This window comes from Pleurodeles waltl, chromosome 3_1 (assembly GCF_031143425.1).
Source record: "Pleurodeles waltl isolate 20211129_DDA chromosome 3_1, aPleWal1.hap1.20221129, whole genome shotgun sequence".
Classification (NCBI taxonomy): Eukaryota; Metazoa; Chordata; class Amphibia; order Caudata; family Salamandridae; genus Pleurodeles; species Pleurodeles waltl.
The window spans coordinates 1,584,906,906-1,584,931,479 of record NC_090440.1 but is presented as its reverse complement, the minus strand read 5'-3'; the positions used below and the strand labels follow the sequence as shown (position 1 = coordinate 1,584,931,479).

At 43.5% G+C, this 24,574-nt stretch overlaps 1 protein-coding gene across 1 annotated transcript in view; it reads right to left on the bottom strand.

Annotated features, from left to right (window-relative positions):
- Positions 1–9,545: 9,545 nt before the first annotated feature.
- Positions 9,546–24,574, bottom strand: part of ARL5A (ARF like GTPase 5A) — a 133,221-nt gene continuing 118,192 nt past the window's right edge. The window contains exon 6 of the mRNA XM_069225182.1: positions 9,546–11,403. Within this exon, the coding sequence (XP_069081283.1) occupies positions 11,355–11,403 (49 nt within the window). The 3' untranslated portion in view covers positions 9,546–11,354. The remainder of the gene's footprint in view (positions 11,404–24,574) is intronic.

Sequence of the window (24,574 nt, the reverse complement as noted above, 5' to 3'; positions counted from 1 at the left end):
CCTTGGTGTTCACCTATCGTATTGGTACCGAAACCAGACAGCTCTATCAGTTTCTGTATTGACTTTCGCCGGTTGAACGCCATATCCCTTTTCGATACATACCCCATTCCCTGAGTCGAAGATCTACTTGAAAAATTAGGCAAGGCCCAGTATATGTCAACTCTCGAGCTAACAAAAGGGTATTGGCAAATACGCCAATCTCCAGCGGACCGGGAAAAGACGGCTTTCTCAACACCCTCAGGGCTTTACAAGTTTACAGTACTTCCGTTTGGTCTACATGGGGCTCCGGCTACCTTTCAACGGTTAATGGACCACCTCCTAAAAAGGAGAACAGGCTCTATAGTTAGTGCCGACAGTAGGAAGACCTCTTAGAGGACATTGGTTTTGAGGTTTACTTTAGACAGTGTCAAATCCAGCACTTCCACAGCCACCTTCACCCAAGGAGTGGAAAGACAACTTCTGGGGTTGGAAAGTCTGAAGACAAATCCAAGACCAGTGTGAGAAATTAGGTTTTGGGTTGACTGGGGTGTGAGCACTGGTCAAGCAACAGTAACAATCCCTTGCAGGGTGAACCACAAAGAGGCACTAATTTAACCTGTGCTTAATCCAAGGTAGCTTGGCACAAAAAAAACAGTCAGACTAAACTTAGAGGAAAGTGTTAAGCATTTATTCAGTACACAAACAGCACCACAGTGAAAACAAACACAATAAAAATCCCTAACAGAGAAACATAGAGAACATTTTAAGAAATGGTTTGATATCAAAATACAATTAGTGAAGCTGGAGTTATAAATGGTAAAGTTTAAGGTATAAAGTAGCAAGTTCTCAGAAAAAAAAGACACCTCTGCACCTTTAGCACCAAAACCAAGGATCCAGGAGTGGATGGAGACATCTTGGGGGTGGAAGGGGGTTCAAGACTCACTCAGGATGAATCCAAGTGTGGGTTCAAGATGGTGGGAGCCTGTTATGTCCCTGTGGCTCTGACCAAGAGAGCAGCTAAACTAGCCCTTGGAGTCACTTCTGAAGTCCTGGTACCAGGTGAAGACGCAGGGCTCCAAAGCAGGGCAGGGCTCTGAAGGTTGAAGGAAGGCTCCAGGCAGCAAAGCAATTCTTCCAGGTACAGCAGAAGTCTAACACAATGTACAGAACATCACAGCAGCAGGCAGTCCTCAGAGTCCTTCTACAGGTCCAGTAATGAACTGAAGAGTGGGACCGAGAGTCCTAATTTTATACCCCGGTGCCCTGCTCCTAGAAGTTGGGAGAAGTTTCCGGAAGGGTTGTTTGAAATTCCAGGAGTTTCCTGCTTCCCCTGCCCTGGCTCCTAGCTGGCTGCACTGACAATAGATGGTTGTTAAGACTATTGTTTGACAACAGAGCTGAGCCTATTGTAGCCGGGTATTGGATATCCCGGCTACATGCCACGACGAAGCCAGGAACCCGGATATCCAGGTTCCCGGAAACATAGAAACAAAAGGACTGAGCGTGCGACCCGCTCAACAGGAAGACGCCATCCCTGATGGGAACCCGGATATCCGGGTTCCCAAAAACATAAGAGAAAACGGACTGCGCACGGGGAGCACAGAGAAGGAAGAGGACGACGGAGACACAACAACGGAGAGTGCTGAGCGAACGGACAGCGGGACAGACGGGAGAGCCTCTGGCCCCTGCCTTGGGGAAGAAGAGCCAGTGAACACCTAAGATAACCACACGGAGGGACAGGAAGGTCCCAAGAAACTCGAACTCCGCACGTCCCTGGAGGGACGTGGCTAAAGCAGGTACGGTTCGTTCTCGCGTTCTCTCCCTCTCGTTCTCTCTCTCTCTCTCTCGTTCTCTCTCTCTCTCCACACCCTCCCCACATGATATAGAATACAAACCAGTTTTGCAGAGACACTACTTATCTGCTTTTCGTTCCTTCTTTTCCGGTCTTCCTGACATTACCACTGCCGGGGAACCACCTTCAGTCACCGGGAATCCAAAGGGAGAAGAAACCGAGGAGGATCATCAACCATAAAGACCACAGACAGTGACTGTTATAAAGACAATTAGTGAACCACAATAAAGTTACCTATATTCACACCACCTGAGTGTTGTTTTACTCCCTATCGCTATACCCACGGCCACACCTATTCAAGTGTAAGTGGGGATGTGCTTAGCCCTCCCTCCTACCTAACCCCCCTCACCCTTCTCCCAATGAAGTCAATTAATGGCCCATTTAGGCTCTGCGAATCCCACTTTTGTGTGACTGTCTGGGGGGAATTCACAAAGTCTCAACTGCCAGTTACACCCAGTCAAGTGATCTAAGAGACTACGGGCACAGAGGGCTAAGGGCAGGAAAATGCCAACTTTCTAAACGTGGCATTTTCAAACATGTAACGATAAATCCAACTATACCACTGAAGAGGGTTTATCATTACAAGTTAATAGATATGAACAGAGCAGTGACAGGGACTCCCCACTTACTTTCACCTGGTGGGAGTGATGACTCTCAACCTTAGGGACCACAAGTATGAAACATGCCATATCTACCACCTCTGGTTTAGGAATTACAGCTTATTAAATATAATAAGGAACCCCCAATGTTGTCCTATGGGAGGGGAAGGCTTCACAGTAGTGAAAAAACTAATTTGGGATTTTTTCACTATGACATGTAAAACTAAAAAATACATGCCTTCCCTTTTAATTACACAGCACCCTGCCCTATGGGCTACCCGGGGCCTAAATACGGGGTAACATATGTAGTAAAAGAGGAGTTTAAGGCTTGGCAAGGGGTTTTAAATGCCAATTCGACATGGGAGTGGGACACTGCCTTCAGACTGCAATAGCAGACCTGGGACATGTTTTAAGAGGTACTACTGAAGTGGGTGGCACAATAAGTGCTGCAGGCTGGGTATATGGTATACCGCTCAACAAGGTACTTACATGGCCATTGAATATGCCCATCAGGTATGGGCCAATCAAATCATGTTTTAGAGAGAGCACGTTAGGACTGGTTAGCAGTGGTAAAGAAGACAGAGTTCCAAGGCCAACAAGCAAAAATCCAGCAAAAAGTAGGAGGAAGGCAAAACGTTTGGGGGTGACCCTATAGAGAGCCATTTCCAACAGCCACCTCCAGAGAAGTAACCAAACCACTGACAGAGATATTCCTGCCAACTGAACCAGTTGCTCCACAATCTATAGAGATTCAGACGATGAGAATCCTTTGTTGGTAGGCCATTTGTTCCTGCCTGTACTGCTCATCCACCAAGAGACTCTGTGCCTCCATCACATATCTCTGTTGAGTTAGGGGCTTGGCTACAGGGAGAGGCGGTGCCGGCGGCATTTAGACTGTGGCCAGTGTCGGAGGAGGTGGCCATGTTGGCAGATGAGAAGCTACCTTTGCATTGGTGTAAAAGGAGGAACCAGAACAATGGGTGGCAGATGCCTGAGGCATGGCCCCAGAGGCATATTCATTTGCATGCTATACAGCTCAATGGGGTTGAAGGAACACTAGAGGGGTTGGTTGCCCATGCAAATATGTTAAACATAACATTAAGAAACACTGCCAAGTCAGTTCATGGCACCGAAAAGCCCGAGTAAGTAGGAGCGGGACTGGGTTGCTCAGGTGTCTGCTTCAGTTGTGGTGTGGAAGATGACCCACCAATTCCAGCTCAGAGGATGATGACCCTGTAGGAGACCAAGGGCATTGAGGAGACTTTCTTTTGCTGTGTTTCTTATGTTTCCCATGTTTTTTCCACATCCTGGAGGAACGTAAAGGTGACCAACCAATGTAGGCCTCCCCTCTCATCGGGGGTCCCGAGCCATGAACAGTTTAGCATTATGTTCTTTAATTGCCTTGGTGTGCATGCTAAGGCACGACTCACAAGACTTAGATCCACGGTCCAACCCCAAGCATAATTTCTGTGTGGAAAATGCTCACACAAATCTGAGAGCGGGCCCCTGATTCACACAAGCGCATAAAAAAGAACTGATGCCACTGTGCTTGGGTGGGTGCTCAATGGCTTTGGTGATGTCATTTGGCACCACATCCAGTGTACATATAAAACCAGAGCCCTCGATCATCAGTTTAGAGCTTTTACATTTCTGTATTCAGTATGATTTCTGCGATTATCAAAAAGGTGAGGAGTTTGCAAGTAGAAGTATCTATCTGAATGGCAAGGCTTTCCAAGGAAGGGTGCTCCAAAAAAAATAAGGTGTCCCCCGGATCAGATCTATACCTCTCCAGGCGATAGACCTATTAACAGCAGGGGAAGAGAATGGATTGGTCAATGTAGCTAGTACAAGGTCTAGGAGAGCCTCAAATAAATGGAAGAAGAGACTCAAGGTGTGGGAAGAAGGCTGTATGACTTCTGTAAGGATGTTGGCTTGTTTCCATAGAAGGTGGAGGTAATTCCAAAAGATGTCTCACACAGCCAGAAGATGATCCTGGGAGAAGGGGTCCTACTGGGTCAAAAAACTTCTGTATCAAAAACAGGGTTTGGTCCATACAAAGCTGGTGAGGCTGAATCATGAAAAAAATGCCTCCCAGCCTCGGAAGTATTTTTTTCATGCTGACAGGTTCAGATATTTTAGTTCAGGAGAGGTGTCGATTCCACTAGCCTCTGCCATGCCTTGGAAGTCCTGCAAAGGCTCTTAAGGAGTTTCCTGATCTGAGTCTGTGCCACATAGATCATAGAGAGGTACTCTCAAGATTGTTTTTCCTCCAAGTGACATTGTGGCTCCCTTTCTGATCTTTGCACAGGAGCCAGGAGTTAAAAAGAGTTGGCAATGGTTTGCTCTGAACTACAGTCTGGGTCAGCAGAGTCATGGGGGAGGATTGCAGATTCTGGGTCTGAACCAATGGTGACGTCAGTGGAGCAGTCCACAGAGGCCAAAGGGGACAAAAGGTAGCAAGAGAAAACAAGTCACAGAGAAGGCAGACAGCCCCCTCCAGATGTGTTTATGGCAGGCAGCTGCTGGAATCAAGTGCTGCTACTCCAAAGACTCAAATTAAAGTACTTAGGCTGTGTTAGTTACATTTAGAGTGTTAAATTAATGTGTTCCTTTCTAAGGCATTACATGGTGTTTCTTGGTGGACAGTGTTTTGTGAACATGGTTGAGTCTAAGTAAATGGTCTCTTAATGCAGTACTGGATGGATATGTAATGTTCAGCCTTAATGTGTACTTCTGAATGTCATGTGCATGCTTTGCTACTAGAAGTGTGTGCTGCTGTGAGTACATTGATAGCTATCTATTTGGCATGGATATGCTGTGGGGAAGTGTGGAGAGAGTCCTCTTTAATCTGTATTGTAGGATGTTAGCATGCAACACGTGATTAGAGATATGTGCTGATGTAAGCAATAGCCAACTATGTGGCCTGTTTATGCTATGTTATATGGGCATGCAGTGCTCCAACGTATATGAATGCAAACAACGCAACACAAACGCTGAAATGCAATACAAGATAGAAGGGCCTTGTTATGAAAGGAATGCTAGGCGTTCAAGCCCGTTTCAAATGAGAATAAGGTATACTGGTGAGGTCACAGGTCAAATTCCCTCCTCACAATTAACTATTGTTGCTGTGCTGGGGTTACCATTTCTGTGTTAGTATTCTATTGTGATCCATTGATATACAAAGCCTCAATTGTAGTCATGGGCAACTATGACATTTCAAAATATCATAGTGATCCATATATATGGTGTTGGCCATTGACTTTTCAGCAGCCATCTTGCTGCAGAGACCAGATTCTGCCAATCCTTAGAGTTTACTTTTGACTTCCATCTAATCGCCTTCATTCAAATACTCTCCATCAAGACATTATATCTACGCCGAAAGCATACAATAAGCTATTAATTCTCTAACAACTTGCATTGCCCCCAACCCAAATATGCCTACTATGCTGGAGACACAACATGCCTTGAGGCCCATCTGTCTCTTTATCATAAGAACATGGATCAATTCTCACCAGAACCCAGTAAGTTTTACAAATGCTTCAAAAGCCTAATCCAGCACATGTATACAAATGAGAATGTTAGCTACAACTGTTTCTAATCAGACATGTGAAACAAATGTTCTTCGTTAACACATTGACTCTTCTATTAACATATGTATACATGTTGTAGAATGTTGTACCCAATACACCTGCATGACTTATAATGGGTGTTAGAAATGGGGTTTTTGGTTGACAGACAGGTTTCCCACTGCCCAAGCAAGGACCCTCACTCTAGTCAGGGTAAAAGAGAATCACCCTCAGTTAACCCCCGCTTACCCCCTTGGTAGCTTGGCAAAAGCAGGAAAGCTTAACCTCAGAGTTTAGGTGTAAAGTATTTGTACCAACACACAGTAACTCAGTGAAAACACTACAAAATGAAAACACAGGTTTAGAAAAATAGGTAATATTTATCATAAAAAAAAAAAAAGACCAAAACGACAAAAATCCACCAAACACAAGTCAAGCTATGAATTAAAAAGCAAAAAGAGTCTTTAATCCTTAGAAAACAGTGCTAACGCTGTTAGCGTGAAAAAGTACCTGGGTTGCGTCAAAATAACACTGCACGGGTGAGTGTGCGTCGGAAAAGGCCAGCAATGCATCGATTTCTCACTCGCAAGCAAGACCGTGCATCGTTCCCCCTCCGGTCAGGTTGGTGTGCGTCATGTTTCCTCTCCGCAAGACAGCGATGCACCGATCTGGACAGGCACCTCGGGTCCAGGCAGGCTTTGCGCTGTTTTTCTGCGCCCAGCAGGGTTTTCGTCGAAAATCCTGCAGCACGGTATCAGGAAATCCACGCTATGTGGGTTGCGACATTATCAGCCTCTGTCACCGGGTGTTGCGCGTCATTTCTCCAGCCGCGTGCGTCGATCTTCCAGCTGCGATGCAGGTGGAGTGTAGATTTCAGCCGCGAAGCCGGCGGCGCCTTGTTTCTCAGCCGCGTCTCGGAAGGTGTGTCTAAATTTGCCCTGCATGGCGGTCTGTGTGTGGACTTTCAGTCTTGTCTGCCAGCTTCACTTTTCAAGGGCCCAGGAACTGGATAGGGCACCACATGGCAGTGCAGGAGTCTCAGCAGAGAGTCCAGGTGCTGACAGGGGAAGTCTTTGAAGGCCCTGAGACTTCAACAACAGGAGGCAAGCTCAGGACAAGCAGGAATGTACAACAAAGTCCAGTCGTTGTCCCCCCCTGCACAGGCAGAAGCAGCAACTGGAGGATAGCTCCACAAAGCACAGTCACAGGCAGGGCAGCACTTCTCCTCAGTTTTTCTCCTTGGGAGAGGTCCCTCTTGATTTCCAGAAGTGATTTAATTTTCAGGGGTTTGGGTGCTCTTATACCCATTTTGGCCTTTGAAGTAGGCCTACTTCAAAGGAAAGTCTCTCTTGTTTGTTAGATCCTTCATTGCCCAGGCCAGGCCCCAGACACACACCAGGGGGTTGGAGACTGCATTGTGTGAGGGTAGGCACAGACCTTTCAGGTGTAAGTGACCACTCCTCCCCACCCTCCTAGCACAGATGGCTCATCAGGATATGCAGGCTACACCCCAGCTCCCTTGGTGTCACTGTCTAGAGAGAGGTGCAAACAGCCCAACTGTCAAACTAACCCAGACAGGGAATCCACAAACAGGCAGAATCACAGAATGGTTTAAGCAAGAAAATTCCTACTTTCTAAAAGTGGCATTTTCAAACACACAAACTCAAAACCAACTTTGCTAAAAGATGTATTATTAAATTGGGAGTTCAAAGACCCAAAACTCCACATGTCCGTCTGCTCCCAAAGGGAATCTACACTTTAATCATATTTAAAAGGTAGCCCCCATGTTAACCTGTGAGAGAGATAGGCCTTGCAACAGTGAAAAACGAACTTGGCAGTATTTCATTGCTAGGACATATAAAACACATTAGTATATGTCCTACCTTAAACATACACTGCACCCTGCCCATGGGGCTACCTACGACCTACCTTAGGGGCGTCTTACATGTAGGAAAAGGGAAGGGTTAGGCCTGGCAAGTGAGTACACTTGCCAAGTCGATATGGCAGTTTAAAACTGCACACTCAGACACTGCAGTGGCAGGTCTGAGCCATGTTTACAGGGCTATTAATGTGGGTGGCACAACCAGTGCTGCAGGCCCACTAGTTGCATTTGATTTACAGGCCCTGGGCACCTCCAGTGCACTGTACTAGGGACTTACCAGTAAATTAAATAGGCCAATCATGGAAATCCAATTACACATACATTTTACATAGGAGCACTTGCACTTTAGCACTGGAAAGCAGTGGTAAGGCGCCCGGAGTAATAAAACACATCAACAACATGGGGAACAGAGGCAAAACGTTAGGGGAGACCACGCCAAGGATGCCAAGTCTATATCTATATCTATATCTATCTGTATATAGTTAATTTCGACCAGGCAGCCCTTCTCACCTCTCCTGGGGCTGGGTCTTCTGATCCAAATGGCGGTTTGTGTGAAAATACTTTAGTCTGTCAGCCATTTTCGTATCTTATAGGTAACACCTTGCAAATTCAGAGGACTTTCTGTACCAAGTAACAACAAAAACCAAGCATTTGCAATGCAATGGGTCTCGCATTTGCTCAAGTTAAAGCTATTAGCGATGTAAATTCCTAACTGGACTTTTCTCACCACATTAATTGAAAATGAAAAGTAAAAGAGTTGACATAAGCAAGTCAATTCAAAGTGGTTCGGACGCCAGGAGCCTGCGCCAGAGAGCGTATTGGCTCCCTGCTTGAATGTAAATAAAGGATCGCGGCTGGCATGAAAGGCAAACCGAAACCGGAGGAGGGGCAATGACACACTGTAACAGGAGGAAGCGTGACATAGTTTGATGGTGAGTGGGTGTGGTTAAAAATCCACTTCGAGATTACAACAGGCCAGAGCGCTTGCACGCTGTACCCTAAGAAGAGGTCTCAGCAGAAACATCTGATGTCTATGCAGAAGTATCCAGGTGAGCCTCAATCTCTTTGTACTGTTGCAGAAACTCTGCATGGGACTAAAAGAGGGAGAGAGAGAGGTCCGGTGAAAAGGTTGAACACAGGGCAGAATGGGAAACAGACAAGGTACTGGGCTTAGAGCAGAATCGAGCGCGAGCCTAACCTCGTTATGGTCTACTGGTGTCCTTGTGTGACAGGCACATTGCTCAAAACATGACCTCCACATTCAACAATTCTGCATTTCCAGTGTTATCAAGTGCTGCAACTGCCACTGTAAGATAGCGAGCATCATATGCACACAAACAATGAAGGTGTCTTATCTTCAACACATGGTCACTTCACTTTCCACACATTACATTTTAAACACTTCCTTTCTCCCACACCCACCTACCCCCAATTGAAATTTATGTGACGGAGCGAAAGAAGTGTGTGCGAGAGCTTCATCTACCTCCTGCCATATGGTCAATTTCACATTAGGATTATCCTCAACGATTTCTGCCTTAGATGCCAATAAGCCAAAAAGCAAACAGGGTGCAAATGGCATACATTTCTTTAAATTAACATAGACAAAAAGATTTATTACACCGAAACGAATGTACTGAAAATAACATCACCTCTATCAATCCCATAAATACTATGTTTTCATAAATCTTTATTTTATTTCATTTGAGATTAAAAAGTAGTTTCAAAGTTTACTCACAGAATTTACACTTATGTTTTTGTAACTGCTGTGTAAACAACCTTGGGCATTAAATTTTGCAGTTACTTCTGATTATACATATTTACATTTTGCAATATGCAGATTCATGTACGACCCGGATATTTTAAGTCTATGAAGGTGAACGTGCAGATGAATATACAGTCATTTAGAGGGCACTCAAATATACACACATTAACATAACTACCTGGTATTTTTTAATTGATGAATTACAATTCTTTAATTTTTAAAAACATCTAGTGTATTTCTTTTAGCACACTAAACTATCACTTGAATGTCATGCAAGCGAGGTATCCAGCAAAAAGGCATACTGGTCAAGTATGACAGTCGTTTAATCTTCACTATCTATTACCACAAAATATCATGACAGCTGGCAATTAGGTCTATCTATCTATGGTATATAGTATTGTGCTTAGCTTACATATGTGCAAATTCTACTGCACACTGGTGTCAATATTGGCAGCATCCAATTGAGTTACAAAACATATAAAAACAAAGTTTCAAGGCTGACCGCGTTAAAACGACCACGACCTTCGGTTTCCGGATCAGTTAATAAAGTCAAAAATATATATATTTTTTTTAACTGAAAAATATGCGGTGTTAATGTTATCTATCTTTGTGGAATTCTACAAGTAAATTCTACTCGTCTTTAATAGATGTGTCAATAAAATGCAAAACTTTAAAAATAATGAACAAACGTCGATTTTCAGAAATCGAGGCTACATGTGGGTTGCATAAATATGAAATACAGAGGAAAAATTACTGCCAGGAAAAATATTTTTTTTTTGTTGGGAAAGGTACTTTATAGACTAACTAGCCTACAATTCGCCTAGGCAACATGGAAATAAATGGAAGGTTGCATCTCTGCTGAGGTTCAGCCCATATGAAAGTATTTCAGTCAACACCTGCGATGCAAAGCTCCTGAATTTGATATTTTCCCTCCAGTTTTCAGGTAGAGCTTGTTCACTTTGAAGAAAGTGAATACTGATTTAGACTGAGACGCCGAGTAAAAGTAAGTGACTAACAAGGATTGTTGTGGAGGATATCCGTGTCCGAAATAATGCGATTCTTGAGAATATTTTACCACAATGAAGTTTATTTTAAGGCATCTTCCCCCTTGTTTTTTTTTTTTGTGTTTACATTACTACCACTCTGCCAAATGTTCTACGGGTACAACACCCTTGCAAAGACGTTAGCAGGGTATTGTCATAATTTATCAAGGCAATATTCCTCCAGACAAACACACATGCATTCATACAATACATACACAAATACAATATGTACAGAATTCATTTTTTGTAACATTTTTGCTACCTTTTAAAAATACTGGTCCATCAATACCTGTGTCTCTGATTTGTTTACTGACTGCGTTAAAAAAAACTAACCTATTGGGGATTTAGAATGGTAAAATAGATTTTAAAATGTCCTCTCACTTTAATACTTACTAAATAATACATATCACTGAGCGGATTGAGCAGAAAAAAGATACAAATAATCACAGCTTACAAGACCAACGTCCCGAGCAAGTATACTGTGGTTGAAACTCTGCGTTTCAGCTTTGCATTCAAAGCAATTGTATTAATTGTGTTACTTGTCTTTGCGCCAACACAAATTCTTTGATCAAATTCTGTAAGATACACAACTTGGTAAGAATGCAACTGCCAGAGGAATGAAATGTACGGGTTTTTATTTTGTAGTGTCTTTTTAAAGAGGTAATCAGTGGTCATCTGATTCGGAGTCTTGACATCATCCATTCCAATCCTTGACAAAGGCTGCAAAAAAAGGTAAACGTTAGCATCCAAATGATGTTGTTAAAGTAATTAATACATTAACAGCAGTTAATTAAGGGACATAAGAGAAAAAAACAGCAGCAAGTTTATATAATGCAAACAGTAAACAGCTGATAGCCATACCAAGATGGAGATTTCGATTAAGAGAACATTTTACTCCTTTCCCCAGACGGATATAAACCTGGTCTGTCTTAGTTCTCCACTATTTATCCATGTTTAGCGGTTATTCTTAGCCGAGACCTCTGAGCCACCTGGCTTCTTCTCTGCTCGAATTCCCTAGTTGTCACTTTACCTTCCTATTCTCTACTCCACACTGCACTCACATCCTTGCCCCATACATCCCATTAGTATTTTCAGTGTCCGCTCCACCTCTTCCTGAGGTTTCATCCACAAGCCATTTCTCCTTCTTCCTCCCTATGTACTCCCACTTATAGCTTGCCATCTCCTGGTCTCAGACTAGACCCATTGCCTGATATACCTTCCTGGCTTTTCTCTGTCTCCACTCACCCATTTACAGAGAAGGCTTCTAATAAGCACCACGTGAACACCTGAAAGAAACTTGTACTGACGGTTTTGCAGCCTGAAGGCCTTCTAGATACACATGCTGTGAATATACTACCAGCTAGTGGCTGATGCCAAAAATCCTCCTTGTTTTACTTTTGACCCCTTTTCAGGTCTCAGGTAGACAGCACTTGCAGCCCACCCATTGCCTTATTTGTTCCTGCCATCATCCTTTAAAAATGTTTACTTGCTAGTGGTGAATCTTTTTTTCTTTGCCCCCGATCTTTGTGTTTTAGTACTACCATGTACTGTATCTTTACGCTTTGATTGTTTGTGTGTTTGTGGGACTATTTTTTCAGTTTCCTGCAAGTGTTGCCTGTTTTTTATTTGTGTTGCTCGTCCTTTACTGTTATAAAGTCAGCGTGTGCTTGCAATTGTTTTTGAAGGCTGTGAAGAGCAAAGAAACAATTATCTTTAAAACGCACACCCACAGAAAGTGTAATTAAAAATAGAATGTTTTTTTCTAAGTTGAACAAAACACGCTCTTAAATGGGTTTGAGTCTCAGCAGTTTGCTCCTGGCCTACTCCTCAAAATGGCTGGTGCCTGCTCATTTACCAATCCTCGTGCCCCTATGCTCCGCTTCGTCTTTCAATATGCCTCTTTCACTCTGCCCCCTTTGAGTTTCTCGCCAGCAATAGCTGGAAAAGACCAGCTGTTGTGCTCCAATCTGAGCTACTGCAAAGGGGGTGCTCTGCTGCTTGGCGAGTGCAGGCGCACATTCTAGTCGATCCTGCATGTACTTGATTTAACTAGGTGGGGTTGGTGTAATCTAAGGATTAGGAATGCTAATTCCTTTATCCAACGAGCTTTGGTGTATGTATTGATTGGTAAACCAGCTGCAAAATTGATTTAAACTAAGGTTGCAAGACTGCATGTGTTGACAAGTGCTTCCCAGTATGCCAACACTCTGGGTGTAAACAATCAAATAATTCATACTTTTGCCTATAGTTTAAAATTCATAAGAAAAACTGTCAATCTCAAGGTTTGTAAGAGCATTTCGAAAGGCAACAATGTATACCTTTTTATTGCTCTTACCATAGTCTTAAATAGGAGTGTGAGAGTTGATTCACTAAATCAATATTTAATTCCAGTTGGTCTCCGAGGGATTGGGTGTGTGGCAGAGAGGAGAAAGCAAGCATAAGGGAAGGAAGCAACTGAGAGAGAGCTTTAACCCCACCTCTGCTCAGCATGATTAATGCTCCCCCCTCCCACTTGGCATTGACAATCTTGCAGCTGGTAACGGCCAGAATTTGAACTTGTTTTGAGTTTCTTTTCCAGCGCTCCGAGCTCCGTTCCCCCCACGCCTTCCTCATTGCTGCTTGCTTTGTGCAGGAGCGCACATGTAAATTCTACAAACACCATAGCGTCTACACCGTGTTACTTCCCATGGGTTAGGTGTTGTTGGGGGTTCCTCTTTCTGTACTGTGTCCAATCTCTGAGAAGATTGGACAATCTGATTTCAGTGCCTCAGACAAGACCAAATGGGGTGAGGGATACATTCCATTGACAAAGGCAATAGCTCTCGGATTAGAGACACCTACTGGTTTTACAATGCTTATTTTTCTTTCTCTCCTCTTGGAGATGGTGGTGACTTGTGAAAGCAGATGTGTGCCCCTCCCCTCCCCCGCACCCTCTGCCTAAGAGTAGGCTATTAAATTCCCCCTTTGTGTGGCAACGCCTACAGATTGTTTTACTACATACAGTTGTGCATGGTATAGTTAGAGCTGTAGCCTATAATTAGTTAACTGTTTGTAGATCTGTACTGCAAGGAAGATTTTCCTTACTGTCCTCTGACAGGATACAAAATACTGAAGCAGTGCTCTTGGTCTCGGAGGTGATTTGGCATATTATTTTAAGTCAATTGCAATCTTATGTCATGGATTCCTCATATTTTAGCTCCAACGGCTTCCCGTTATCGGTTTAGGATCTAAATCTCGATCTTACAATTTATATGTTATGTATTATCTTCCTAGTAGTTTATGTGTGAGTGTATACAAATTGAAACTCCCAACAACTACCGGACTGGTTTGGCAGTCAGTGCCCTGCCACATCTTTTTACTAATCTAACACCGCAGTATTCAGAGATACATTGTCTTTATTTCATGTAGGAAGTATGGGTTTGAGTGACTTTATTCTAACCACCGCCCATTGCTATAGTAAACAAGGTTGCTCTTGTGGACTGGTACATCACACACACACACACACACACACACACACACACACACGTTTTACTTATTTCTGTGCAAGTTTGCAACAGGAAAGCAATACAGTGTCCATTTTGGGCTTTATCATTCTCCCTTCTGATAGTAGGTGATAAACGTAATTGTATTAGAGTATAAAAATACTTACTTAATGTAAAGTGCGGCATATTCTGCTTCCCTGAAGAACTGAAGCAGCCCAAAATATACAGTTACACATTTATTAAGTGTACCTATTTGGGATTTATTTTGTTCATATGTTTTTTTTTTGCCCCTTTTTTGCTTACTAACCCTTCACTGGGGAAGGTCACAAGTAAATCTAGAAGAGCTTCAGGCTACAAGATAATTGTTACAGGTAAGTCAATTGTTTCTTTTGTGGCATGAACCTCTTCTAGATTCAGAAGCTGTGCGTAGATTATGTAGCAGAGGAGGTAGTGAAGTTTGAAAAGTGAGGTCCCCAGGACATCGTGGATTGGTTTATCAAATTTTGCAGATGCAAAATAAGAAAACTGTAGCCACAAAAAGCAAAATGTGCAGTATTTTTGCCAAAGGCACATTAACCGCTTGTCTCAAAAGTACTTTGGCCAAGCCAATAAACCAACACTGTGCAGCCAGTGTGAGCTGGGGAACAAGATATTTGATGCCAAAGAGTGCAGAATACAGATCAAAATCTGCGCTCTTTCTGGCACCAACCTGGCACTTTTGCTTCCAGGGGGAGACACATGTTGGTGGAGGGAGCTGTTAATGTACGGTGTAAGCAGGGAGCAGAGTGGAGGGGGCTACTGTAAGACTCCTGAAGCAGCATTTGTTTCACACAGGAAAAAGGTGAAAGGGGAGGAGGTGAAAAAATAGAGGGCCACAGGAGGTTGTTGTGGTAAACTAGGTTGATCTTGTGCACTGGTGTGTGACTGTGTGTGAGTGACTGTGACTGTGTGACTGTGACTGTGTGACTGTGACTGTGTGACTGTGAGTGTGACTGTGTGTGTGTGTGACTGTGTGACTGTGAGTGTGACTGTGTGTGTGTGTGACTGTGTGTGTGTGTGACTGTGTGTGTGTGTGACTGTGTGTGTGTGTGACTGTGTGTGTGTGTGACTGTGTGTGTGTGTGACTGTGTGTGTGTGTGACTGTGTGTGTATGGAAAATGTCACTTACCCAGTGTACATCTGTTCGTGGCATGTTGCGCTGCAGATTCACATGCTGTGCATTATCCTGCCATCTAGTGTTGGGCTCGGAGTGTTACAAGTTGGTTTTCTTCGAAGAAGTCTTTTCGAGTCACGGGACCGAGTGGCTCCTCCCTTTCGGCTCCATTGCGCATGGGCGTCGACTCCATCTTAGATTGTTTTCCCCGCAAAGGGTGAGGTAGGAGTTGGTAAAGTAAGGATACTAGAGGTGCCCATGCAATGGAGTAGAAATGTATGTACATATTGTGTATCAAAGGAATGTTTATTTACATATTTACAATTTACATGCAACTAAAACGGCTACAGGCTCCCGGGGAGGTGGGAGGGCGCATGTGAATCTGCAGCACAACATGCCACGAACAGATGTATACTGGGTAAGTGACATTTTCCGTTCGATGGCATGTGTAGCTGCAGATACACATGCTGTGCATAGACTACAAAACAGTAATCTCCCCAAAAGTGGTGGTCAGCCTGTAGGAGTTGAAGTTGTCTGAAATAATGTTCTCAGTACAGCCTGTCCTACTGTGGCTTGTTGTGTTGCTAACACATCTACACAGTAATGCTTAGTGAATGTATGGGGCGTAGATACAAAATGCCTTACAAATCTCTGTCATTGGTATATTTTCAAGAAAAGCCATTGTGGTGCCTTTTTTCCTAGTGTAATGTGCCCTTGGAGTAATGGGTAATTCTCTCTTAGCTTTAAGGTAACAGGTCTGAATACATTTGACTATCCATCTGGCAATGCCTTGTTTGGATATAGGGTAACCTGCGTGAGGTTTTTGGAACCTACGAATAATTGTTTTGTTTTTCTAAATTGTTTTGTTCTGTCAATGTAATACATTAGCGCTCTTTTAATGTCTAATGTATGCAGTGCCCTTTCTGCTACTGATTCTAGTTGTGGAAAGAAGACTGGGAGTTCCACAGTTTGGATTAGATGAAACGGTGATATGACTTTTGGTAAAAATTGTGGATTTGTACGGAGAACCACTTTATGTATCTGTATAAAGGGTTCTTGGATAGTAAATGCCTGTATTTCGCTAACTCTTCGTAGAGAAGTGATGGCTATTAGAAAGGCTACTTTCCAAGTCAAGAATTGGATTTGACAAGAATGCATGGGTTCAAATGGTGGACCCATGAGTCGTGTTAGTACAATATTAAGATTCCACGAAGGTACTGGTGGTGTTCTTGGGGGTATGATTCTTTTTAGTCCCTCCATAAAGGCTTTGATAACTGGGATTCTAAAAAGCTATTTTATATGTGTAATCTGCAAATAAGCAGATATTGCAGTGAGATGGATTTTAATGGAAGAAAAAGCAAGATTTGCTTTTTTTTTAAGTGTAGTAAATAACCTACAATGTTTTGTATGGAGGCGTTTAGCGGCGTAATTTGATTAGCCTGGCAGTAGAAAACAAACCTTTTCCATTTATTAGCATAACAATGCCTTGTTGTGGGTTTTCTTGCATGTTTAATGACCTCCATACACTCTTTTGAGAGGTTTAGATATCCGAATTCTAAGATTTGAGGAGCCAGATTGCTAGGTTGAGCGATGCTGGATTCGGGTGCCTGATCTGTTGTTTGTGTTGTGTTAACAGATCTGGTCTGTTTGGTTTTTTGATGTACGGTATTACCGAGAAGTCCAACAGTGTGGTGTACCACGGTTGGCGAGCCCACGTTGGCGCTATGAGTATTAGTTTGAGTTTGTTTTGACTCAGTTTGTTGACCAGAAAGGGAATGAGCGGGTGAGGGGGAAAAGCATAAGCAAATATCCCTGACCAGCTGATCCATAGAGCATTGCCCTTGGACTGAGGGTGTGGGTATCTGGACGCAAAGTTTTGGCATTTTGCGTTTTCTTTTGTTGCAAACAGATCTATGTTTGGTGTCCCCCAGTGGTAGAAGTGATCTTTTAGAATTTGGGGATGTATTTCCCATTCGTGAGACTGTTGGTGATCTCGACTGAGATTGTCGGCTAGCTGATTGTGAATGCCTGGTATATATTGTGCTATCAGATGAATGTTGTTGTGAATTGCCCAGTGCCAAATTGTTTGCTCTAGGATACACAGTTGTGATGAGTGTGTCCCCCCTTGTTTGTTTAAATATTACATTGTTGTCATATTGTCTGTCTTGACAAAGATATGTTTGTGGGCTAGAAGGGACTGAAAGGCTTTTAGTGCGAGAAAGACTGCTAGCAGTTCTAAATGATTTATGTGAAGTTGTTCTTGCGGATTGTCCCATTGACCTTGTATGCTGTGATTGTTGGATGTTGTCATGGAGGCGTCTGTTGTGATAATGGCGTGAGGTACTGGGTCTTGAAAAGGCCGCCCTTTGTTTAAATTTACAGGGTTCCACCATTGAAGCGAAGAGTGTTTGGCGGTCTATCAACAGTAGATCTTGGAGTTGACCCTGTGCCTGCGTCCATTGTTTTGCTAGGCACTGTTGTAAGGGCCGCATGTGTAGTCTTGCATTTGGGACAATAGCTATGCATGAGGAAATCATGCCTAGTAGTTTCATCACAAACCTGACCGGGTATTGTTGGTTTGATTGCATGCTTGATTTTATATTTTGAAACAACTGGACTCTTTGTGGACTTGGAGTGGCAATTGCTTTTTGCGTGTTGCTCCCAAGTACTGTTGTATTTGGGATGGTTGTAAATGTGATTTTTGGTAATTTATAGAAAACCCTAGTTTGTGCAGAGTATCTATTACATATTGCGTGTGATTTTGACATTGTTGTTGAGTGTTGGCTTTTATTAGCGAATCGTCTAGATACGGGAATACATGCACGTGATTTCTCCTTATATGAGCTGCTACTACGGCTAGGCATTTTGTAAATACTCAGGGGGGCGTTGTTATTCCGAATGGCAACACTTTGAATTGGTAATGTTTGCCTTGTATTACAAACCTGAGGTATTTCCTGTGAGATGGATGGATGGATGGGTATGTGAAAATACGCATCCTTTAGATCCAGTGTTGTCATGTATTCTCCTTGTTTTAGTAAAGGGACTACATCCTGTAGTGTTACCATGTGGAAATTATCTTTGATGAAGAGATTCTGTGTTCTGAGATCTAAAATAGGCCTTAACGTTTTGTCTTTCTTTGGGATGAGGAAATACAGGAAGTAAACCCCTGTTCCTCTCTGGTGATAAGGTACTTGTTCTATGGCTTATTTTGCTAGTAGTGCTTGGACTTCTATTTGTAATACGTCTAAGTGTTGTATTGACATTCTGTGCGTTCTTGGGGAAACATCTGGAGGGAATCTTGTAAACTCTATGCAGTAACCATGTTGGATAATTGATAGAACCCACGTGTCTGTGGTAATGTGTATCCAATTGTGGAGGTATTTTGTTAATCTCCCCCCCATTGGTGATGTGTGTTGGGGAAGTGTGACATTGAAGTCACTGCTTGCTACCAGGGGTCTGCTTGGTAGGCTGGAATTTCCCTCTTCCTCTTGGGAACTGTCTTCTGTAGGAACCACAAAACCCTACAATCTCTGGTACTGAGATTGGTAAGTGGGTTTTGTTTGGGAGGTGGATGGTTCTGAGGGTTGCTATCTAAACCCTCCCCTAAATTGTGGTTTCCTAAATGTTCCCCTGTATTGAGAGGAGTAGAGCGCGCCCATGGCTTTGGCCGTGTCCTTCTTCATTTTTTCTATTGCGGTATCCACTTCGGGCCGAATAGTTGATGTTGATTAAACGGCATATTCAATACCGCTTGCTGTATCTCTGGCTTAAACCCAGAACTTCGCAGCCATGCATGCCTTCTAATTGTTACTGCTGTATTTACAGTTTGTGCCGCTGTATCAGCAGAGTCTATTGCAGAGCGGATCTGGTTATTTGATATGGCCTGTCCCTCTTCGACCACTTGTTGGGCACATTTTTTATGCTCTTTGGGGAGGTGCTGGATGATGTCTTGCATCTCGTCCCAGTGTGCTCGGTCGTAGCGGGCAAGGAGGGCTTGTGAGTTGGCAATTCGCCACTGATTGGCTGCTTGCGATGCCACTCTTTTCCCAGCCGCGTTGAATTTACGACTTTCCTTATCAGGGGGTGGCGCATCCCCTGATGACTGCAAATTAGCCCGTTTTCTTGCAGCCCCCACAACCACTGAGTCCGGAGGGAGCTGTTGTGTAATAAACACAGGGTCTGACGGGGCGGTTTATATTTCTTCTCGACCCTTAGCGTGATTGCTCTCCCTTTCACTGGTTTTTGGAAAACCTGTTGTGCATGTTTAAGCATGCCCGGTAACATTGGCAGGCTTTGATACGATGCATGCGTGGATGCCAGTGTGTTAAACAGGAAGTCGTTTTCCACTGGTTCCGAGTGCACTGTTACATTGTGAAATGTTGCTCCTCTGGCCAGTACCTGCGTGTAGGACGTACTGTCCTCTGGCGGCGAAGGTTTTGTCAGATAACACTCTGGACTATTGTCCGAAACTGGTGGGTCGTATAGATCCCAGGGGTCCGCATCGTCTTGAGTCATCCCAGTATGTGTGGGTGACTGTGCCATTGGTGTACCCACTGGTGACAACTGTGGAGATTGAAGTGGGGACATTTGTGGTGAGAATTGTGGGGGTGATGATCTTTCTCTAACCACTTTGGCCTTTGATTGCATCTCAGTCTCGTGAAAAGTTAGTTTTCTTTTGGACTTGAGCGGAGGGATAGTTTGTATCTTCCCTGCATGTTTCTGGATTTCTAGCCTTTGCGGAGTTTGATCATACTCTTCTAGATCCAGTTCCTGCTCAAATCTGTGCTTTTCTTTGAGCTGTAGAGAGAGCCCCTGCTCTTCTGTGTAGGACGTCTTTTTCGGCTCCGAAGCCGGTTTTTCGGTATCGAAACCCCAATGGAGATTGTTGGTTTCTGCTCCGAGTGGCTTTTTCGAGGTTAACTCGATTCAATTATTCGATGCCGACTCTTTTCGGTGCCGGTTTCTCGCCCGGAGTCGGAAGTCTTCGGCACTGATTTGGCCTTTTTCGGTGCCGATGTTACTTGATCACCGTCCTTTCTGTGGGTTGAGCCATGGCCTTCCGGCAGTGGCGTCCCCGAGGCCTTTTGTTTCTTGACCTGACCTTGGGTGTGGGACGGGGCAGGTGTACTCACTTTTTGTGCCGCTGTCGGTGGTCGATCCCCGTCGGATTCATCAGAGTCCGAACCCTGGATGGATATCCGCATCTCTTCTTCCTCGGCGTCGAGATGCTGTGACTGTTTCGACGCCATCTGTAACAGTCTTGCGCGTCAATCTCTTAAGGTCTTCTTGGATCGAAACGCTCTGCAGGCCTCGCAAGTATCCTCTCTGTGTTTGGGTGATAAACACAGGTTACAGGCCCGATGCTGGTCTGTGTAAGGATACTTGGCGTGGCACTTCGGACAGAAACGGAAAGGGGTCCGGTCCATTAGTTCTTTGTCGACGGGTGTGGTCGGGCCGACCAGGCCTTGATTAAGTGCGGAAGCCCCGATGGGCCACCGAAGCGGTCTTGTTGTCGGTGCCGATGTGATGATACTAAACCGGTCCCGAACGCAAACAATACTGACGAATTTTGATGATTTTCTAAGTTTCCCCGATTCGAATTACAGAGCGAAGAGGAACACGTCCGAACCCGATGGCGGAAAGAAAACAATCTAAGATGGAGTCGACGCCCATGCGCAATGGAGCCAAAAGGGAGGAGCCACTCGGTTCCGTGACTCGAAAAGACTTCTTCGAAGAAAAACAACTTGTAACACTCCGAGCCCAACACTAGATGGCAGGATAATGCACAGCATGTGTATCTGCAGCTACACATGCCATCAAACACACCCCCACCCCAGTTTTACTTATTTCTGCATATGTCTGCAACAGGAAAGCAATGCTGTGTGTATTTTGAGCTTTATCATTCACCATTTTGATAGTAGGCAATAAATATCACATTGTACTAGAGTACAAAAAAGATTTCCTTTATGTGGAGTGTGGTATATTTTGATTCCCTGAAGAAGCTCAAAATATACAATTATGTATTTATTAAGTGCACTTATTTGGGACTTATTTAGTTCATATGTGTATTTTTGCCCCTTTTTGACTACTAACTCTTCTTTCAATGGAGAGGGTCACAAGTGAATTTAGAAGGGCTTCAGACAGCAACATAATTGTAATAGGTAAGTAACTTGTTTCTTTTTTAGCATGAATCTCTTCTAGATTCACAAGCTTTGCATAGATTATGTAGTAGTATTTACCTCTTGCGGATGAAGTAGTGTATTCAGGTCCACAGGACATCATGGATTGGTTTATAAAATTTTGCAGATGCAAAATAAGAAAACTGCAGCCACAAAAAGCAAAGTGTGGTATTTTCGCCAAAAGCACATTAAGCCCTTGTCTGAAAAGTCCTCTGGTCCAGCCAACAAACCTGCCGTTGTGAGCTGGGGGAGAGATATCTGATGCCAGAGTGCAGAATATAGTTTAAAATTTGCACTCTTACTGGCACCAACCTGACATGTCTGCTCCAGCGACAGACACATGCTGCTGGAGGGAGCTGTTAATGTACGGTGTGAGCTACTGTAACAGCCTCATGCAGAGGCATTTGTTTCATGCTGCTCCATGATGTAGGAGGTTTGGTGGAGAAAGGTCAAAGGGGAAAAATAAAGGGCCACAGGAAGTGTGTGGGGGGGGGGAATGAAGATTAATTTTGGGGGTGAAGAGGACAAGGAGACAGACAAAGGCAGGTGGGTTAGTCAGGGCAGGATCATGCCTCAAGGCGAAAGGGGTGGGGACAAGGAGACAGGCTGCCACGGGAGGCCAGGAAGCTCACTTTCTGTGTCCTGAACTCCAGCAGTCTCTCTCTTTTTTAGCAGGTCAGGCAAAACTTGTTTTGAGGTACTTGGTGGCAGCCTCTTCCCAACCACGAAGCTCAAATTGGTTTTGCAGAGCGCTCATCCTCCTTTTACTGACCATAACTGAAAAAGATTGCAGTGCTGCAGGTTTGGTTTGTCAAGGGTCCGTGCTGACAGGGAGTCTTTAAGAAATCATGTTTCCCTGCACAGGAAAATTAGAAAGCAAGAGTGACCCCATAGTATAGATATCATTGCATATTCCAACACAAAGTATAGATGAGATGATACTTAATGTAGGAATAGAAATGCTTTATCACAATGTAGAGAATTGTGGTATGCATACATGTAAACGACCATTGGTTAATTTCTTAAGCATGTTATTTTTGTATTTATTTATGTACTTTTTGTGAAGGTACCCTTTAGCACTTCCTTACAGAGATTACTGTGTAACACTTCCTTTACATGATTCTTGCCTTTAAACACAACTTATAAAGACATAGTGATGTGAGCAAAAAGTGATAACTGAACATGCCTTGTACAATATTCACATTCCATACTTTTTCGGTTTAACAATTGTGGTGTGTGAAAGATATGATTTATATGATATGTCCTTAAAATTCGCCCCGCAGCAATTGCTAGTGGAGGTTTTATGAAGTGTTTGACATTGATAATATTGCCTGAGTGAAACTATACTATCCCCATTCCTTGAAATCAATGCATACTGAAGACCTTAATACATTTCCCAAACAAATGTTCTTTTTATATATTCTCTTTTGTAACTTGAAAGGGCTGTAATAGTGTAGGACTGCTGAACCACAAATGCCATTAGACTTTGTTAGAAATTGGGTGTCTAGTTGGCAGAGGTATGCACCCTGTCCAAGTAGGGACCACAATCCAGGTCAGGGTAAGTCAAAACACAAACTAAATTATCCTGTGCTCACCCTCCGGTAGCTTGGCACAAAGCAGGCAGGCTTAACTTAGAAAGCAATGTGTTAATTATTTGTGCAATAACGGTAACACAGTGAAAACACCACAAAAAGTACTCCCCACCAGTTTAGAAAAACAGTTAATATTTATCTGAGTAAATCAAGACCAAAAAGTTAAACATCCAATACACACAGGTCAAGATATCACGTTTTAGAGGTATAAGTAAGTCTTAATCCATAGGAATCAATGGATGTATAGCACAAAGTACCTGGGATGCGTCAAAAACAAAGATGATACGGGCCACAGGGCATGTGAAGCACCGGAAAGCAAAGCAATGCATCGATTCCTTACTGCACATAGGAGGTGATGGGTCGACTCTTACCACGCAGGTGAGGTGACGCGTCGGTTTCTCACTTGCATGGGAGGTGATGCCCAATTCTTTTCTCGCAGGAAAGAAGGCTAGACAAGTAGTTTTAAATGCCAAGTCGAAGTGGCCATGAAACAGCGCACACAGGCCTTGTAATGGCAGGCCTGAGACACGGTTAAGGGGCTACTTATGTGGGTGGCACAATCAGTGATGCAGGCCCACTAGATGCAATTATTTTACAGGCCCAGCGCACAGATAGTCAGCACTGTTTTAAAAAAAAAAAAAAAAAAAAAAAAACAACATCATTACACAGCTACATTTTGGCTATTAATGGGGTCAGCTAAGTGTGTGCCCCAGACACGAGCCAAGTGCCCTGAAACAAACCATTGCAGAAACAGAGCAGAACACGAGCAGGAAACTAACAAAACGAGCAGAGACAAAAGAAAAAAGTAGTTTGCCGACAATAACCTATATGGGCAATCACGCAATAATCCATGTAACAGGGTCAGTCTCCAGGGCGGGAACAAAACAGCAAAAAGGCGGGACAAAAGTAAAGCATTTACCAAAGAATCCAAAGGAATTTTGAAAGGCAGCCTAAGGAACGAATGAAAGTGATGGGCTTGGTGAAAGCCCATAGAAGTATATTATAGCATGTCGAGAGACCGTGCATGTGTGCTGCCTAGGCTGGACCTAATAAAAGCAGTTTGCACTGAGTGTGTGATGCAAAAGAAACACAAGCCGTTTATTTTACTTTGTTGCTTATTTGAAGTATCCCTTCCCTTATTGTTGTTGGAAAATAAACTGAAAATACACATGCACAAACATATTACACATATAGTTAAGTACATGCAACTATATCTATTTACGTATGGAAGAACGCATATCTACTGAAATCTAATGCACCACTGATATTTTTGTCTCTATAAAAATAGACCAAGCCTATTTTTTCATAGTTTTTTAGTAGGTTCTGGTGGTTTGTAAGTTCAGCATCTACACGGTTATTGAAGAATATAGCAGCAGACTTGTAGAAAGAAAAACGTGGTTCACTGAACTGCTCCAGAGCTTATGCTCTGGTAAAGCTTGAAATCACTTCCGGTTATAAACGTGTATCTGTACTTTCCATCTCTGA